This window comes from Nicotiana attenuata, unplaced genomic scaffold, assembly GCF_001879085.1.
Source record: "Nicotiana attenuata strain UT unplaced genomic scaffold, NIATTr2, whole genome shotgun sequence".
Lineage (NCBI taxonomy): Eukaryota > Viridiplantae > Streptophyta > Magnoliopsida > Solanales > Solanaceae > Nicotiana > Nicotiana attenuata.
The window spans coordinates 347,716-368,353 of NW_017670616.1; the positions used below are offsets into that span (position 1 = coordinate 347,716).

At 36.9% G+C, this 20,638-nt stretch overlaps 2 protein-coding genes across 2 annotated transcripts in view; both read left to right on the forward strand.

Moving 5' to 3' along the window:
- Positions 1–1,255: 1,255 nt before the first annotated feature.
- On the forward strand, positions 1,256–16,171 carry LOC109241555 (AMP deaminase). Its single transcript, XM_019408305.1, has 20 exons — positions 1,256–1,836; positions 6,093–6,250; positions 6,514–6,682; positions 7,709–7,887; positions 8,023–8,074; positions 8,209–8,336; positions 8,414–8,593; positions 8,679–8,746; positions 8,849–8,991; positions 10,830–10,891; positions 11,643–11,756; positions 12,404–12,544; positions 13,015–13,167; positions 13,759–13,812; positions 13,891–14,001; positions 14,078–14,251; positions 14,328–14,408; positions 14,758–14,856; positions 15,222–15,346; positions 15,531–16,171. Exons 1-19 carry the CDS (start codon positions 1,440–1,442, stop codon positions 15,288–15,290), a joined length of 2,532 nt encoding a protein of 843 aa, XP_019263850.1. The 5' UTR covers positions 1,256–1,439; the 3' UTR covers positions 15,291–15,346; positions 15,531–16,171.
- A 1,305-nt stretch (positions 16,172–17,476) lies between these two features.
- Positions 17,477–20,638, forward strand: part of LOC109241556 — a gene marked incomplete in the record, with an annotated part of 5,775 nt that continues 2,613 nt past the window's right edge. Inside the window, 3 exon segments of the mRNA XM_019408306.1 lie at positions 17,477–17,817; positions 18,424–18,475; positions 18,590–18,628.

A 20,638-nucleotide genomic window follows, 5' to 3' on the forward strand; every position in this document is an offset into this window, starting at 1 on the left:
ACACAATATACAAAATAAAATAAAATCATTCGGAACAACAAATAGTGATAGGAAATATATGATTTTTTAAATTAATTAAATTATGAAATTATGACAAGGAAAACAGCGGTCATATCACTAGGCGTCGCAGCAATAGTAGTGATCGGGAAAGATAAGTATTACGCTCTCCGTATTAATTTATGTAAATTTATTTGATTGAACACAAAGTACAAAAAATAATTTTCTTTTAAACTTATTTGATTGAATACAAAGTTACAAAAATAATTTTTTTAAAACTTGTTATCTTAGATAAGTCATAACATTTGAGTATAATTCTTTTAAAACTTATGTTAAACATGTCTGAGTGTTTCTCTGGTTATAAAAGTTTTTCATTAAGGGAATAATTGAATATTTAAGTTAAATTATTTTTAAATTTAAAAAGAGGTTATTCTATTTAAAATAAATTAAAAAAAAATATGTACACATATCAATATATAATCAGTAAGGCTAAGAAAATTACTGAAAGGGGAATCACATATCTGAAAATAGATGTTCAGAAACAAACCCTCAAACTGTCTAAGCAGGAGGTTGAAAAAAGAAAAATATTTAAAATTAAAGTTGCAAAATCATATTTACAAGTTTTACGCACATTTTTTTTTACAAAAGGTAATATTTGAAAAAGAGTGTTTGTATCAAAGTTTTGATTTTTTTTTTGTTTGCAAAATATAACTTTTTAAAAGTAAAGTTGTAGAAGTTCTTTTTCTTAATTTCACACCCAATATACAGTTCTCTCGTAGGAAATCCGATCAGGATTTGCATCGCATAAGGCACATCAACAATGAAATTAGAACTCGCTGTCAAATATTTTTATTTTAGAACTTGAATCCGAAACTTCTAGCTAAGAGTAGAGTAATATTAAAGTACGAGCCTATTTATCATTCAAATTTCTTTTTTCATTTATAAAATAGCCTATGAATTTCCAGCAAAGCTCACAACTATCATAAATACATTTTCAACTTTCATAGACATCTTTCTCTAAATAAATTTAGAAAGAACTTTTCCAACTGTTGTTCAAAGGTTTAAAACAGACTCATGATCAGCTTTTTAAAAAATACTAAACTTTCAACTCCTTAACTTTATTTTCTGTACTTTTCATTCCCCTTTCAGTAGTTTAATCGAAAACAACATAACACATCGCATAAGGGAATAGTCCTATAATGTGCTCTTCTGCCCCCCTCCCCCCCCAAAACCCCCCAAGGGTCCAGATTCTCTATCTTATTTCACTCAACTCACTTTCTCCATATAAATACGCCTCTCCGGCTTCCCTCTTCTCTTCCAAAAAAAAACGCACTTTTCTCAGTCTCTACTATTCAGTAGGGTTTTCTCAGTTTCAAAATAACAGTTATAGCTTACAAAGTTATCAAAGTAAAACAAATTCTCGAAGTTTCGAGAAGGAAAAAATGGATGCATATACAGTTCATCTAGCGATGGCGGCACTAGTCGGAGCATCGCTAGTGGCGGTATCGGCGTATTATATGCACCGTAAAACCCTAAATCAGTTATTAGAGTTTGCGAAAACGATAGATAGGGATAGGGACCGGGATGACGTGGCGACGACGGAGGACGTCGACGGTGAAGAGGCAGAGAAGCATTTGAGGAAGTACGGCGGTGTTGCTGCGGAGAAGCGTCGGAATCATAGCCGGAGGAAAGGGAGTAATGGATATTACCGCCGTGCTTCAGCTTCGTTCCCCGACGTGACTACGGTGACTTCCGGCGAGGTTGAGGAAAACAGGAATGGTCCTGTACACGTGGATTCTATTCCGCTCGGTTTGCCTAGGCTTCACACGCTTCCTGAAGGTATGTGATAGAATTAAAGTTATATGCACGGACAATGTAATCAATTTTTTAAAGTAGCAATGTAATTTAACATGTTCTAACTGGTTAATTACCATTTATGAAAGATTACTATTAATCAGTGCTATTAAAGTGAGTTACCAGCGATTAACTTTTGACTGACCTAATAGTGTAAATTTACACAGTCAGTGCACATAACTTAAAGGATTAAAATTATATGCTTTACTCTATCTCTATTCAGTCAATGCTTTTAAAGTGGGATTGCCTGCAATTATCTTTTAAATGACCTGATAGGTGTAAATATTGTTTACACCGTCAATGCAGAAACTTGATAAGGATAAACCTTATACTTATTTAATGTACTGAATATATGTTTGCTATGGTATTTCCAGACCAGTGTAGTAACTTGTTTTTGTCTTCAGAAATTGATCATTTTGAATTATGATACTGTGGAGAAAAAATATCGGTTACCTAATAATCAAATGAGAAAAGAATTACTTACATGTAAACAATTATACTGATAAAAGGCTTTGGCTTGATTTGAAGACGTACATGCTTGAAGCAGATGTGTGATGTGTCATTGCAGTTATATAATATATAATAAGGCCAATAGGCCTCTTATAAAGTTAGTGAGTTTTAAATAATGGGTGGAATTAACAAGTTGGTGTCTTCATTAGGTCCTGATGTTTGGTGCTGGATATCTAGATACATGCTTTTAAAAGGTTAATTCATCTCTTAGTTTCCTTTCCAATTGCCGAGATATTTCATCTTTAAATTAAATCTGGACCCACTATTTCAGTTGGATAGAAATGACGGTGCGTTATTAGGTTAGGGATAAAGGAAAGGAATCTTTTTTGTTCTGATTTCTGTTTTAATAATATATAATAGAGTGGGAGGGATGTAGAGAATAGAGATATAGATGACCTTACTTATTTGGCATTAAAGCATAGATTGATCGATTGTAAATTTCTTATTACTCACGTTTAGCGCCAAGAAGGTGCCGATTATGTGTACAGTTGTATAAAGATGGCATCTCCTATTGATAAGAGAGGTTAGATCAAGCAGAGAGCTCCCTCCACCTCTTAACCTTGAAGGTGGGCTTCGAGTCACTAAAGGGACAAAGCGGGGAACACGATTGACTCTCAGGAAGGAGGGTTTGGGTGGAGTAGATCTAGGTTACCAATAAATTACTGCGTAGGGAAGTAACAAGAAAAAAGGAAACTATCTCTGTCATGTGCAACCTTTAGTTTATCCCAAAATAGAAGATATGCTACAAACGTATTTTTAGATTATGCAAAGATCTTATCCATTCTTCAAAGTATAAATTGTTCCTTTCTCTTCATAAGAGCAGTATAATGCATACAAGGAATGCCATTCCAAGTTTTCCTGTTGTCTGAATTCTACTGCCCTTCCAATCGCAAAAAAGATTGCCTAAAGGCATTAGGCATTACCTACTTAGGTTCAAAGAGTTTCAAGCATACTCCGCAACTTTGTTGCTACAGGACAATGCAGAAATAAATGGTTGACTTTCTACAAAATTTCTTTTTCACGCCTGATTTTGAATCTCCTTCTCAACAAATTATCTTGGATAAGATAGGCTTCATGTAACAATCCACCCAAAACATGCAACTCTTTGGGGAGCCTTGAATTTCCTAAGCATTTCTCATGGCCAAACATTCATGTTGTTGCTGGACCAAGTGTACCTAGATTTACTATGCAGAACCCTGTGCTATCCTCTGGTTTACTCGATAGCAGGATTATCATAATTTTTTGGGAATTTCCTCCTAAGTTTTAAGTGACAAAAAGGAGCCGTACATCCAAGCGTGTCCTGCGCATTGTGCAAATTTTTCTCAATATACTAGATGTAGATGGGAGTGATAGGAAATGACTCTACAACAACAACAAACCCAGTATATTCCCACAAGTGGGGTCTGGGGAAGGTAGTGCGTACGTAGACCTTACCCTACCTAGTGAAGGTAGAGAGTTAACAACAAGAAATACGATAACAAAATCAAACTAAATCACATGACGAAGTAATGATCTACTAAAGCATAAGCAGGAACCTGAGTGCTACTAAAGTAACGGGTAAGAAAAGGAGAAACTTTCAACAACCTACTGCCTTTCTACCCTAATCCTCGACCTCCATACCTTCCTATCAAGGGTCATGTCCTCAGTAAGCTAAAGCCGCACCATATCATGTCTAATCACCTCTCCCCAATACTTCCTTGGCCTACCTCGACCTCTTCTCAAACCTGCCATGGTCAGCCTCTCACATCTCCTGACAGGAGCATCGATGCTTCTCCTCTTTACGAACCATCTCAGCCTTGACTCCCGCATCTTGTCCTCCACGGAGGCCACTCCCACTTTGTCCCGAATAGCTTCATTCCTTATCTTATCTCTCCCGGTATACCCACTCATCCATCTCAACATCCTCATTTCTGCTACTTTCATCTTCTGCACATGTGAGTTCTTAATTGGCCAACACTTTGTCCCATATAACATAGTTGGTCGGACTACTACTTTGTAAAATTTACCTTTAAGTCTTGGCGGCACATTCCTATCACAATAGACGCCAAGCCTCCATTTCATCCATCCTGCTCCAATGCGATGTGCGACATCCTCGTCAATCTCCCTATTACCCTGGATAATAGACCCCAGATACTTGAAACTACCTTTCTTGGGGATAACTTGAGTATCAAGCTTCACATCCACTTGTGACTCATGAGCCCCGTCACCGAATTTGCACTCTTAAGTATTCTCTCTTAGTCCTGCTCAACTTGAAACCTTTAGATTCCAAGGTCTGCCTCCAAACCTCCAACCTTGCGTTGACCTGGCTTCGCGTCTCGTCGATCAACACGATATCATCGGCAAATAGCATGTACCATGGTACTTCCCCCGTATGTGCTGCGTCAGCACGTCCATCCTCAAGGCAAATAACAACGGGCTAAGAGCTGATCCCTGGTGCAGCCCCATCACAACTGGAAAGTGCTCCGAGTCCTCTCCCACAGTCCTCACCCGAGTCTTAGCACCATCGTACATATCCTTAATCACCCTAGTGTACGCTACTGGAATGCCGCTAACCTCCAGACACCTCCACAAAATTTCTCGGCACTTTATCATACGCTTTTTCTAAGGTCGATAAACACCATGTGCAAGTCCTTTTTCCTTTCCCTATACTGCTCCACTAAATCTCCTTAGCAGATGAATAACTTTCGTAGTCGAGCGCCCCGGCATGAATCCGAACTGGTTCTCGGAAGTAGACACGCTCCTCCTTATCCTGACTTCCACCACCCTCTATTATTAAGATTTTTAACGATATCTAATATGTCAAAGTCAGTGTTGTCAAAGGCGCGCTGAAAGCGCGCTTAAGCCCTGTAGCGAGGCTCAAACATGTCGAGCGCTTTGCCTTGCTTTATGTGCACTTTAGTGTCGCATCAAGGCTCTAAGGCATGCTTTTCCTTACCAATGAGTTTAATCCTGAAAATGTGAGATTAAACATTTGATATTTCACTTTATCGTAATTCTTTTTTTTGAATTTCTTTGTCCATATATTTGTTCTTCATGCTTATAATTATTAGATCTCCGTGATGAATCTAATATTCTCTCCTTTTGTCTTTTTATTATCTTGAGCCGAGGGTCTTTCGGAAACAGCCTCTCTACCCTTCGGGGTAGGGGTAAGGTCTGCGTACACACTACCCTCCCCAGACCCCACTTGTGGGATTCTACTGGGTTGTTGTTGTTGTTATGCTTATAATTATTAGTCTTGGACTACATATACATATTTTTACTTTTTCTGCAGTTGCGCTTTTTTTCCTTAAAGCCCACACTTTATTTGCGCTTTACGCTTAAAGCCCCAACGGACCTTTGAGCTTTGTTGCGCTTTTCGCCTCTGATAACACTGGCCAAAGTAGTGGCATGTAAAATCGATGAACTGGAAACCAAGGTATAGCATAACAGTCAATGAAGGTGGAATGGTTCTTGGGAGATCATGGCTCAAATCCCATAACCGTGCTCTGGTTATGATCAAACTGTGTGCATCATTTGTTTCATAGAGTAGCTGGCTGTAGTAAAATTGTTTTCTTTGTCAACTTTTGCCATGAAAGATCTCGTTCAACTATAAGTGCATGTTTTTGTATTTGATTCTTTCATTTGCTTTGATTCCAGAAGTTAACAAAATGTTGCTTATTTTCTCTCTTCTTTGATTAGAACTGATTTCTAAGTTTACCATGAAGGGTGACGTTCACTTTTTATTTTTAAAGGGAAATCGAGATCCGCACATTCTCTGAGACCTACTTCTCCCAAGTCTCCAGTTGCAAGTGCCAGTGCATTTGAAAGTATAGAAGGATCAGACGAGGAAGACAATTTGACTGACAATGCTAAACTTGACACTTCATATCTACACACCAATGGGAATGTGGTACTACTGGAATATTCAAACTTCTAATTCCTCCATTTTCCTGAACTACCCCCCCCCCCCCCCTCAAAAAAAGAAAAGGAAGAAAAGAGGAAAAAGCCATCATAAATTGTGCTTTTTGAGTCTAGTATATTACTTATCATTGAAAAATATACTTTAAGGGTCATAATGACTGCTAGGACACTTTCACTATCTTCTTCATGAACATAACATTATTCTGATTACTTCCGTAGAATCTTATAACTATTTGCTAAATTGTTAAACAGGGCCCAGATGTCAACGGGGATCAAATGGCGATGGCTGCACCAAGTATGATTCGCACGCACAGTGTATCTGGTGACCTGCATGGTGTTCAACCTGATCCAATAGCTGCAGATATTCTAAGGAAAGAGCCGGAGCAAGAAACATTTGTACGACTGAAGATATCCCCTGGTGGTAATGCCCTTTTCGTATTCCAGTCCTTGTCATGCTGCTGACTGTTCTTAAACCACTGTGTTTATTTGAATCTTGGACACAAGGAAATAGAATTTTGGTATTCAGAGAAAAAATAGCACTGAGCTAAAGCCTAAAATTTTGCATTTGCTTGTTTTAGAGTCTTGCTGCTGTGCATCATTTCAACTTGTTCATCTGTATCCTAAAGCATGTTACAGTTTTTATTACTCGAAGCATCTTCCAAAGGAAGTTTTTTTTTTTTTAAAAAAAAAAGAAATTTCTGTTCTCTCTCTCCATTTACTTTGAAATTGAAGTATCAATTAGAGATGGATGAGTTCGGTGCAAACATGCCTATACCAGGTGAAACAATGCTCATAACTGAACGTGGGAAAAACAAAAATAGAGGGAAATAACTTATGTTGCCCATGAGACACTTTCCTATAAAAATATAAACAGCTTCCATATCAAGCTGCATAGTACAGATCACGAAGGGCAAGATTAAGATTCTTTGACTAATATATTGTCTCCTCCATTCTATAGTGGCTGATCTAACTTGGCTATTTATTTCCTTCTTAGTTGTCTAAATATACCTTGCACGACCTGGTGAAACTGGGAAATCATGATGTTCATCTACATTGTCGTTACATTTTTTCTTTCATTGGATAAGCTATGTTGATGCTCTGTATAATTGGTTTTGAGCAACAAATTAGTGCACAATGTGCAGCCTGAAACTTAATGCACTAGTTTGCCAATTTGGAGTGTTTATGCAGGTGTGAGGAGTATTATCTCGCTATGTGTCTTGCTGGAAATATAATCTCTTTGAATCATGCTTCAAATCTTGGATCTGTTACCCAGGGTGTAGAACCACCCCCATCCCCCCACCCCACCCCCACCCCAAAAAAAAAGAGAGAGAGAAAGGAAGTATACTTTATATATTCTAGCTTTTTCTGATCTGTGAAAAAGTAGAGATTTCTCTCGGATCTTTTAAGGTTCCTGTATCCCTTAAATTTTTGTTCGTACTATTTCTAGAGACACCGTCTGCCGATGAAGCTGAGGTCTACCGGAACATACAAGCATGTCTTGAACTGAGACAAAGTTACATATTCAGGGAGGCTGTTGCTCCTTGGGTGAAGGAAGTAATTTCTGATCCAAGCACCCCAAAGCCAAATCCAAATCCATTTGAATTCACTGCAGAAGGAAAATCTGATGTAAGGACAACCATCTATTTTAATGCTAGAGCTTTGTGGTACATGTGTGCTACTGATTTTATATTTTTGGAACCAATTTTACGCGTTCTATTACTCATAACTTTCTGTTAATTAACTTCTTGATTACTTCTGCAGCATTATTTTCAGATGGAAGATGGAGTTGTTCATGTATATGCAAATAAAGATTGTAAGCTTAGAAGCTCTTGCCTGCTTCATTTTTTTAAAAACCTTTTTAAGTTCTGAAGGTCTATCTAACTCCTGTTTATTTACTCTTAATGTCTGCCACCCCCTTTTCTCCCTCCCCCTTTGCACTTGGACCAGCGAAAGAGAAACTTTTTCCTGTTGCTGATGCTACGACCTTTTTCACCGACTTTCATCACATCCTTAAAGTAATAGCAGCTGGGAATATCAGAACTTTATGTCACCATCGCCTAGTGCTTCTGGAACAAGTATAAACCTCTATGCTTGCATTTCTTTCAGATTATATGATATGTTATTTTTGTTATGACGCTTACGTTTTATCCAGAAATTCAATCTTCATTTGATGCTCAATGCGGATCGAGAGTTCCTTGCTCAGAAAAGTGCACCTCATCGTGACTTCTACAATGTGAGGAAGGTTGATACACATGTTCATCACTCAGCATGCATGAATCAGAAACATTTGTTAAGATTTATCAAGTCAAAGTTGAGGAAGGAGCCAGATGAGGTAATTTTCTGTTTGAATTTGTTTGCTGATGTGTGCTTCAGCTTTCCAATTTCGTTGGGCAGCTAAAGCAGTTTATTTTCTTCAGGTCGTGATATTTCGCGATGGAACATATATGACCTTAAAGGAAGTCTTTGAGAGCTTGGATTTGACCGGGTAAGGAATAAGTTTCTAGGAGTTGGTGCTTGAAAGAGCATGTGAGATGACCTAGCTATTAACATTATTTCTGATGCCATTGTTTACTTTCTCTTTAAAAAGGTATGATCTCAATGTTGACCTATTAGATGTTCATGCTGACAAGAGCACCTTTCATCGTTTTGACAAATTTAACCTCAAGTACAATCCCTGCGGTCAAAGTAGGCTGAGAGAGATTTTTCTCAAGCAGGATAATCTTATACAAGGTATGCTTTATGTATCTTTTAGATGGTCTTTCTTGTTGACCCTCCCATCATCATTGTAATCATCTTCTATAAAATTAAGTAAAAGTTGGGATATGGTTTCAATGTTATCAAGCATATATCCTAATCCCTAGGCTGCATGAACTTTTGTATGGGTAAGTATCTAAATGTGTACGAGTAAGTTTCTTGTATGGGTATGTTCATTTTAGCGAATGACCATGTCAACTGGTCATGTCTGTTAAATATTCTGAAACAGATGAACATTGGCGATAAATGGATTGAATGGATCAACTATTGCATATCCACTGTTAGGTTTTCAATACTGATAAATGGGAACCCACACGGTTTCTTCAAATCTGATAGGGGGCTGAGGCAAGGGGATCCACTATCTCCCTACCTATTCACTCTGGTAATGGAAGCCTTTAGCATGATGATAAAGAGGGCAGAAAATTTGGGCTGGATAAAAGGCATGAGTTTTGGGAGAATCGGTGCTGAAAAAGTTACTTTATCCCATATTTTATATGCTGATGACACCCTTCTGCTGTGTGAAGCAGACAAGGAGCAAATGCTTTTTCTTAGAGGGATTTTTTAGTCTTTGAAGCAGTTACCGGTTTAAAAGTTAATCTGGCAAAGAGCAGTATTTCCAGCATCAATGTAGATGATTGCATAGAGGAATTAGCCGATATCCTGGGATGTAAGGTAGAGAAGTTCCCCACTATTTATTTGGGATTTCCACTAGGGGCAAGAAGGAATGATCAGAGTATTTGGCAAGGTGTCCTGGACAGATGTGCTAATAAGCTTATTCCATGGAAGAAACAATATCTATCCTTTGGAGGCAGACTCACTCTTATTAACAGTGTATTAGATGGTATGCCTACCTATCTAATGTCCTTATTCTCAATGCCAGTTTCAGTGGAGAAAAAAATTAACTCATTGAGAAATCAGTTTTTATGGGATAATAATGTAGATAAGAAAAGAATTCATTTGGTGAAATGTTAGGTGGTTCTCAGGGATAAGAAAGGAGGTGGGATGGGTGTGAGAAATTTGAAGCTACATAATAAAAGTCTACAATTCAAATGGTGGAGATATAGCTTGGAAGGTAAGGAAGTTTTGAAAAAGCTGATAAATGCCATCTATGGAAAGCAGGAAGGGTGGAGAACTGTAAATGGCGGAATATGGAAGGGCATAAGTAAGCATTGGGAAGAGTTTAGCAAGTTTACTAGATTAGAGGTGGGCAGAGTAAAAATAATGTTTTGGACATATGTATGGGTTGGCTATGAATGCTTTAAAAATAAATTTCCTACTCTATTCAATTGTTCAACAAATAAGAATGGTACTGTTGCTGATTTTCTACCTGTGTCAAGAGGATCAAGAAACAGTTGAACATTTGTTCCTCCGTTGCAGATTTTCTAGAGAATGCGGGGAGTTATTCCTAAATATTTGTGGTATTGCATGGGTGATGCTTCAGAACGTGAAGGGGTTGATGGTAGGTTGGCAGCATCAGGTGATATCAAAAGAGATAAAGCAAATATGGAGAACTATCCCATTGTGCATCTTATGGAAAATATGGCTCGAAAGGAACAAGGCTTGCTTTGAAGGACAGAGAACTCCAATTGCTAGAATTAAGAGCATTTGCTTACAAAATTTGTATCTTTGGTGCAAATCAAGCCCACTAGTTAGTTCAGATCAGTACATGGATTTCTTGGAGTTGTTAGGAAGAAGATTGTAATAGGCTGTTTTTTGTTTCCTTGTTATCTTCTGTACCATCTTGGTACTATTCAATAAAATCTTTATCTTATCAAAAAGAGTTATTTAATAATGTTTTATGGTTTCTGTTGCAGGACGTTTTCTTGCCGAACTGACTAAGCAAGTATTTTGTGATCTTGCTGCAAGCAAATATCAAGTAAGTCCATTTTTACTTATAACAGATAACTGTTATCCTCCTTTTTCTTTTCCTATTTTATCCTAATCTGTTCGGAGGTACCTGGAAGCCCTTCTGTGAATTTAAAGATATATCCTGTCTGGAGTGACAGCAAAAAAACTACGATGATATTAAAGAGTAAGGGGAGAAAGATCTAGGTACTCTAAATAGTCGTTTGAAGAACAAGTTACATTTACGTACCCGTCACAAAGATTTTTGAGATTTCACTGGCTTCTCTGGTTGCTTAAATATTGCAAATTGCAATCTTAAAGATCTTTGTGGGCTTAAAGGCGATTATTGTTATGCCTCGGTCCAAAGTTTATTGTTCAAGTTTGCGGTGCTGGCAGTGGCGAAGCCAAGAGTTTTCTGAAGGGTGTTCAAACTTGAAATAAGTAAAAAAAAAAAAATTCCGACGAAGGGTGTTCACTATATGTTATGTACCTCTAAAACTTAAAATTTTACTTATATACGCAGTGTAATTTTCCGGCAAACCTAACTTAAGTGTGGCTTCGCCCCTGGGTGCTGGCGATATGGTGTTTTTCCTATTGCTATTGAAACATGACAGGAACAGCATTGTAGATTTATTTAATAAGGAATGAAAAAGATTTCACTTGGTCGAGTCATGTTTTGTCTGTCCTTTTCATTTGGCAGGTCTTAATCTTTCTCCATTTTGCCGTAGAGGGCAGCATACATCATTTGACAGGTCTTAATCTTTCTCCATTTTTGCTTTTAGATGGCAGAATACAGGATATCAATATATGGCCGGAAGATGAGCGAATGGGACCAACTTGCAAGCTGGATCGTAAACAATGAACTTTACAGTGAAAATGTTGTCTGGTTGATCCAGGTATGATGTAATATATGTAACTTTTTGTCAGCTGTTAAGTCCTAATAGGTCAACTTAAGCATTTTAGGTTGTCACGTCTTAACTAGTTGTTCCCGAATTAGAGCTTGTACAGCAATTTCCAAAAAACTTTAGGTGAGATATGTACAACTTAAAAGGAGGTGTGTGATTGTCATGATTTCTTTAAGCTATTGATAGGAGTACTCTTACAATAGGCATTACAGACTAGAGGTTGAAATTTACGTTTTGACTTGGAAAACTGATATTGATGCTACATGTACTTTTTTGGGGATAGACCAAAGGAGGTCTAATTTGGTGTTAGAATATAGATGTGAATAAAATCAAATCTTACAGAGGTGGCTTTGCCCTAATGACTAAAGTCCCTTTCAATGAAAAGTCTGCTCTAATTATATCTTATAAATCAGTAAGAGATAGTCAAACACACGCTTAATTTTCAATCTTATGAATCTTGGTTTAGTCTGATTATTTTCAAACTTAACACAAAATATCTTACTCCAGATCGTTTTAATCCTTTCAGTGGCTTAGTTTTGTTTCTTACTTCCTTTTTAATGGTTGACCATTTGGTTTCGTGTGTATGCATTTTGATGTTGTAATATTATTCTTAAACTTCCTGCTTTCTTTGTCTCCAGCTTCCAAGACTATATAACATATACAAAGAAATGGGGATTGTAACATCATTTCAAAATATCCTAGACAACATCTTTCTGCCCTTGTTTGAGGTTACTGTGGACCCAGATTCACATCCTCACCTGCACATCTTCTTGAAACAGGTATGATTTACTAAACATTTGAATCCAGCCTTTTATTGTTAAAAAAAAAAATGAAGACATCACATTCTTGGCCCAAGTTTGGTTGAAAATTGAAGATTTGGTTGTTTCAAGTTTAACCCACACTTGTGGTGCTGAATTCTACGAAGTACTAAAACTGCTTGCTATGCTATCGTGTGTTGGATGGAGTCAGATATGATCCAAGCTTTGTCGTATTTCTTATTTACTTTTCTGTTCCCTTCGTTCTGTGATATTGGGGCATTCATCTAGTTGGCGGATATAAAATCTTGGTTGAGCCTATATATGTCATGAATAAAGTAGATGGTCTAAATGGTTATTGAGAAGGAGAAAGATACATAGCTGTGGTGGCATGTTTTTTCGATTTTAATCCACTGGTCCACAATCATCACTTCTTATATTCTTATTTTTAATATGTTCTTCATACTTTCACTTCTTGTTCTGTCATCTTAAAGGTTGTTGGATTGGATTTGGTGGATGATGAAAGCAAACCCGAAAGGAGGCCTACCAAACACATGCCTACACCTGCTCAATGGACCAACGCATTCAATCCTGCATACTCATACTACGTGTACTATTGTTATGCGAACCTCTACACCCTGAATAAGGTTCGTAAGTTATTCCATTTCTATCTCCTCCTTTCCCCTTTGGTTCTGCCATCTTCACTTCCTTGTCTGATTGGAAACATAGGATAGTGCTACAACCTATTTCGTAATGATCCCCAGATGTGGTTGCTTTGGGGAAAGATTGGTAAATGGATAGAGGGAGTTTTAATGTGAACAGACCAGAATGATATCATTCGTGTTAGCACAACACATTTGTGGGGTGCTTATATCTGACGTTGCTGTTGCTTGAGAAAGATGGCGAAAAACTCATTTTTGAAGACTTAAAAACAAAACGAAGGTTGTTTAGAGTCTAGCAGCAGTCTCTCTTAGCTACCCTTTACTTTCAGATAACATTCTATTTCTTTATGGATAAAAGCTCAATTCTTGTAATTACAGTCTATTTTTTTTGGTTGTTAAATGAAGTTGGGTGGTTACATATTATTCCCCGTCATTAGTAAATCCCATTTCCAGAGCTGTAGATTTGTCTACCATAATACTATTAAAAGGATCTATCTACCACAATAATCTTGTTGATATTTTGCTTGTACACATTTCACGCGTCGAGTTCTGACCCCATGCAAAATAACATCTCAGCTACGCGAGTCAAAGGGCATGACGACCATCAAATTCCGGCCACATTCTGGGGAGGTAGTCACTCAGCCTTATTGTATTGTTCTTTAATTAATGAGTTTTTTTGCTTGCTGATTAGATGATTTACATCTACAGGCTGGAGATATTGACCACCTTGCAGCAACTTTCTTAACAGCCCATAATATTGCTCATGGTATCAATTTGAGAAAGTCTCCTGTTCTCCAATACCTGTACTACTTGGCTCAGGTAATAAAGAATTTAAAGTGAATCTTTTGTTAGACATGTGTGTTATCTGGTCAGCCATCATGACTTTTTTTGTCAGATCGGCTTGGCAATGTCTCCTCTCAGTAACAACTCTTTATTTTTGGACTACCATCGAAATCCTCTTCCCATGTTCTTCTTGAGGGGCCTGAATGTTTCTCTTTCAACTGATGATCCATTGCAAATTCACTTAACAAAAGAAGCCCTCGTTGAGGAATACAGTATAGCTGCTTCAGTGAGTATTTTAGTCTCTTGGCTGAAAGATTTATGATGTCACTTGGTCAAGGGGATTAATAGTTTTTGTCATGCAGGTTTGGAAGTTGAGCGCATGTGATTTATGTGAGATTGCACGTAATTCAGTATACCAGTCAGGCTTCTCCCATGCGCTAAAGGTTTGTGTATCTCCTTGAAAATTTAAATGCTGTTGGCATGGTAATCTGCTCCCAGCTCTCAATATTCATCAAGCTTGTGTCCTTTTCCAATTGCTACCTAACTCCATTTTCACCTGTGTTCATTAATCACCCAACTTTTACTATCCAGGCCTTAGTTTCCACATCAGTTGCATAGGCATTGACATCCCGCTTTGTGGCTTTGGAATTAACCACACTTTATGCATATTTGACTTGTTTATCTTCTATTGCATATCTTACCTAAATGGCTGGTGTGCTAGTTCTACGGTGGGTATTTTGATGCTTGTGTTTTGTGGTGTTCTTTTCTGACATATTCCACTTATATACATAGTCCCACTGGATTGGGAAGGAGTACTACATAAGAGGGCCAGATGGAAACGACATTCATAGGACAAATGTGCCTCATATCAGGCTCGAATTCCGTGATATGGTAAGTACTTATATCTAGAGAGTATATAATGTTCTCAATTTTGATTCGTCTGCTGGAGTATTGTGTTGATTTCTGCCTGTAAAGACCCTTTCTGGCTTCCATTGGTCCATATTTGCAGGAATTGTTTGTGTCCAGAATCAGTACTTTTTTTTGAATGCTTTGTTTCATTTGACTAGAATTTTCCGTCTTGTGGCATTGACAGAAGAATAGTGATCTCTGTTCTTGTTACTGTTTTTTTTCTCGTTATTGTTGAAAATTATAAAACAAAATTTTAATATGTTGCACTGGATTTGATTGACATGAATCTTGGGTTTCTTTTAATAGTCAAACCCTGTATTTGACCTATGGAACTTCATTGTTCCTAGATATGGAGGGAGGAGATGCAACAGGTTTTTCTGGGCAAGGCTGTATTTCCTGCATTCGTTGACCCGTGATCTGCAATGCTAATGCATTATCACGGGCTCTAGGTATTGGTTCACAGTATCTGGAGGTAAGGAAACAATTTGAAGTCCTAGTTATCTCCATTAGTCATGACCTTTTTTTTTTGAAAATAAAATCATAACATAAATCTCTTCAGAAACAAATTTCGGAATTAGCATGGTCAATCTTATATCATCATAGGGATTAGTCACGACTTGGAAGTATCAAATTAAGCAGTTTACCTACTTGTGCAGAGTTGCCCATCCGGTAACTCAAGAAGCTTCTCCACCATGAGGTATCTGGATTTTGGAAGCTGAGAGGGCGAAATTTTGGTATATGCTAAGACCTTATTAGCCAATGATGTGAAAGACCATTGGATATATATACTTGATAGTTCAGGAAGCAACTGGAGCTTAGAGCCTATAGCACAACAGCAAGGCAGTCTGTCCACTATATCCGAATAGCAAGCAACAGCAGCCCGTGAATAAGGAGTTATATATATCATGTGTGTCGTAGGTTACCAACTTCAGATGCATCGCAAGATGGAATTCTGAATGTTCCATGGTTCTATTGTATCATATTTGACATCTGGCTAAATAAAGAGTGCTTCCGCCCAATTTTCTTTACTTTTTCCCCTTTGGGTGAAGAGGTGAAGCTGTTGTGAGGGAACGCGGCGGAGTTGGGTTTTGATTTGTTAATGCACCACATATATACACATTTATTACGTGCTTTAGCAGTATTGAGTTGGTTATATAATTCCTTAGCTATGTATTTGAGTTATTATAGTTTGATAGCACAAAGCCATGGCACTTTACTAGTAATAATTTTTGAAGACTGTCTCCTCGAGTTGAGGCTTTGTCGGAACCGTTATTCAATGAATTTAGTAATTGAAAAATTTGCAGGGTGGATGTTTATACTCCCTCCGGTTCACGATAAGTGTCCAATTTGCTTTTAGCACGCCCATTAAGAAAATACTAAATTCTCTGCAAAAATATCTACTATGACTAAATTATCCCTAATTAAACATTTAATGTGAGGAGTAAGAAAACTTTTTAGGGATACGTACATAGGGGTTAGTTATTTTGTAAAAACAAATTGAATTCTTTCTTGATTACATAACTGGACACTTATTTTGAACCAAAATGAAAAGTAAATTGGACATTTATTGCGAACCGGAGGGAGTAGTGTTCTTGCTCATGCAGTACTTTCATAATCCTTATTTTTCATAATCTTTTATCTGAAAAATAGCAAGTGGGGATACTCAATTCAAAGGTAACCTCTGTGACAACCTATGGATGAAGCATTTTTTGCTGAAAAATGTTCGAAATGGTAAATGAGGAATTAGAGTGTATCCATGGAGAATAATATGAAAATAAAGAACGAATGGAAAGTCTTAAATAGAAGCGGTAAATTGCAACCATAAAGATATACTAAAAGTTAATGTGTTTCATTTTGGTCTTTTTTGTTACCTGGTTAAAGAATGATAATAGTTGAAAAAAAATTCGTTTTAAATTTTCTAGAGTCGTAATGATCTTTCCGAGGTCTTTTCAACACTTGTTCTTTTTAGTAAACACAAGATTCTTGTGACGCACCGTCTCGTTTACTTAAAACTGACCATCTTTGTCGTCGTCGTGTTTGTAAACATAATCGAATATATATTATTACTTCAATTTTTTTCTCTGTAACTACCAGTGAATGGCAACTACAATAGGCATGTTATTTCACTTCATTTGTAAACATAATTGAAAGTTATTTCACTTCATTTGTTGAACTTGTAGATCAAGAAAAATACTTCTTTTATTGTACTATAATCATCTAGTATCCCGGTACTTAGCAGCTAATTAGTTTAGATTCTCACAGCATAAGGTTCATCAAAGGAGAAAATATTCCTTACCTTATCATAAGGGTGGAGGAATCGTATTCATTGCATCAAGAGTAAGCAACAAAAGACATACAAACAGGTTACGATGCAAATTAACGATCGCTTTCTACTTCACTTCACTCCTCTCCTTTCTTTAGTTTGTAATTGAAAATTTTAAGAGAAAAGTAGATCCTAAACTAAAGAAGGATAAGTAGTCAATTCCTGCTTGAATATTCCAGTGTTATATATTATCGCAATTTATAATTAATAAAGTTATCTCAGTTTTTGGCTAAATGAAAAATAAAAAGAAAAAGAACACGCTAAAGTCACGCCAGTCTGGGTGAAAAAAAAGAAGGAAGAAAGTCACGTCAGTCTGGACTAACATTTAAACTTTAACCTACACCTTTCCTCTTCCCGTTATATTCATGATCCGACTCCCACCTATCAGAAAATGCCAATCCAATATTTGCAGTCAAAGGACAGGACACAAAAATTTGAACCCTATATGAGAGTGAGAGTGGAGTAACACATGGCAGAAAAGGGAAAATAGCAAAGTATTTTCTTGATTTCTCCGCAACCCCCTTTTTCACACAGTCCTCTTCAGATACTTCTCTTTCATTTTCCTCTCAGATGAAGTAAAAACCAGCAAAAATGACTCTGCTTCTACAGTCTTGACTTTGGTAAATGAAATACCCTCTTCTCTTTATCTTTATTTTCTTACCTGTTAACTTTACCAAGTTGTAATCTTGTTAGCTTTAATTTTGTGTTCTTATTTGCATGCATTTGCTTGTGATTTTACTCTGTTTGTGCTTCATTCTGTTGACTTTAGGTCATCAATTCTGCTCCTTTATCTGCTTTCGTTTCAGACTGTAGAATATTCAAAAAGAAATGGGGTCTTTTTTAAGCAAAAATAAAAAGAAAAGAGGGGAGCTTTTAGTTTTTTCTTTTACCTTTTATATTTTTTCACGAGGAGATTACTTACACACACTTTTTATTTTCTTCAGAATTTATAAAATTATTGAATATCAAAACCCTTTATTTTCTTTTTCCCGTTTCTGTAATTTTTAACCTTTTTTATTTCTTTATTTTTTCATGAAGAATGAGCTCTAAGTTAGTTATTTGGTTTGACATTGTTTTTTGTACTTTTAGACAAAAAGAAAGAAAATAATAATGTCCTTTATAATATACCTTCTCCTTGAATTGGATTATCTCTGTCAGTAGCATTTTAAATTAAGAAAATGTCTCATTATGAAAAGTGATGTTTTTTTTATAACCGTGGTGTCTAGGCCAGCTTGCGCGCATCTCGACTAATTCCATTTGGATCCTACATTCCATCGGGTAACTCTATCCACTAAGGCCTGGACAAAGAAGTAATGTAGAAAAATAAACTGTGTTACTTGTGAAAAAAATAATGATAATAAACTTTGTGCTATTTTGAACTTGGAGAGACAGGAAAAGTTGCTATTGGTAGCAAGGGATGGTCAAACAAATAGAGCCAAATGAAGATGGAAAGTAAGTTTACAAAATTGGAAATCAAGGAGTATTTGATAGATATAACGCTTCCAAACTGCATAATAATGCTCATTTTTTGTTTTGTTTTTTGAATTTTTTTTATAATGGTAAGGTTTAGGAAGATGGGTAGAAATTACATAGTGTATTCTTTTTGTCTCTAACAGGATTTGAACCTTATCTTCCATGGTTTTTACCCACTTCATTCCACTAGGCCACACCCTTTGGTGCGTATAATAGTGCTTACCCAATCTCATTTTGGTCAAGTTGCTCCGACACGATAGTTTAGGTGCCGCACCCGTGTCGACGCGACACTAGTGTGGGTGTGGGTATGGGATCCGTATCGGATCCGGTCAAGCGATTTTGGGTACTTTGACCACGGCGGATGGAAAAATTGGAGACGAGATACAATTTGATTCCTGAAACCAGAACCAAAATTAGGGCAAATTTGAAGAAAATAGCATACCTTATCTAGGAAATCAATCCTTTACTTATCTACAACTTGAGAACAAAAAATAAATCCACACTTTACAAGCTATTCCAGAAAATTTCTCATAATTTAGAGATATGTTTATATTTTTATTTTTTTGAATTATTTTTAGCCGGATCGCCGCACCCGTATCGGTACTAGGATCCATATCCCCGAGTCTTAGAATTTACATCTCGAAGAATCCGATCTTGATTCGCACCCATGTCCGAGCAGCTTAGCATTTCGGATGTAGCTCACATCAAGCATAATAAGGTTTTACATACTATCCTCTTGTTGTTTATGTATGTGACTGTGTGCGCGGTTGTGTGAAGGGTTTTACTGATAGAAGTGTGGAAAAAGCCATTTTACTCATACTTTCATACTGATGTCTTAATTAGATCTCATCTACAAAAGTTACGGCATCGTTTATGCCTTATGCTAATCTGTTGTATGCTTCTAGTGTCAATCTGTTATGGCACTAGACATTGTCTTTGGGAAATTTCTTAATCTTTTTGTCACACTAGCCTTCTTTTGCTGAGAAAAGGTAAATAACACAATGAAAATGTAGCGTCAATTTTCCGTTTTGTGCTCTGCCCATTTTCTTATTTAAAAATGTAGAAATTCATGAAAAGTTCTTCCAATTTAGAGAAAATTTGATGAACCAATGATATAGTCTTCCTCTGGAACATTAACGTGTCCTAACCCCCCCCCCCCCCCCCCCTTTATTCTTTTTTTTTTCTTTTTGTAATTTTTAATGATGCCATGTTTCAGATTAAATTGAAATTGCATTTTTCATTAGGATCAGGATTGATATTTGTTGTGTTTTCTGCACCACATTAAGTAAATAGGGATGGAGGGAGTTGGCTATACACTTGGAACAGACTGGTTTATTTGGTCATTGTTTAACTAATATCAAGTGTCCTTATAAACTTTACACATTTATGGAATGGAAGTTGTGTGTACTCTTCGCTTTTCACATTTTTAAGGAAATCTTAACAACTCATGGATCATAGTTTTGCAGTTGAAGAGCAGTCAATATAAATGTGAGATATGAATCAAGATCAAATTGATGTTCGTCAACATGGTGTAGCAGTTGATCAGAAGAAGCAAAAAAATCAAGTGCAACTATTGTCATAAAGTTGTTTCTGGGTTTACTCGGCTTAAATACCACTTTAGGAGGCGTTCGAGGAGATGTCACTCCTTGCTTGGAGGCTCCTACACTAAATTTGAATGCTCGACCAAATGACTCAAAGAGTATATTGGGGAACGAATTAATGGGTAATCAGGCTCATAGTTCAAATGTTCCTACACTGCACTTCTCCAATCCACAGGTTGAACAAATTATTAAAGATGCTCAAAAGGAATAATGATGAATAATGTCATGACTAAACATCCTTTGGTCACCTTAAACACATCTGTATTTGAGGTCCCTTCGCAGTCAATGGAATCTTATGGAGAAGCTGGAGGTTAAAACTGGGGCAAGTTATGGTGTCAACGGGGGAATACAATGATGTATCATGCAA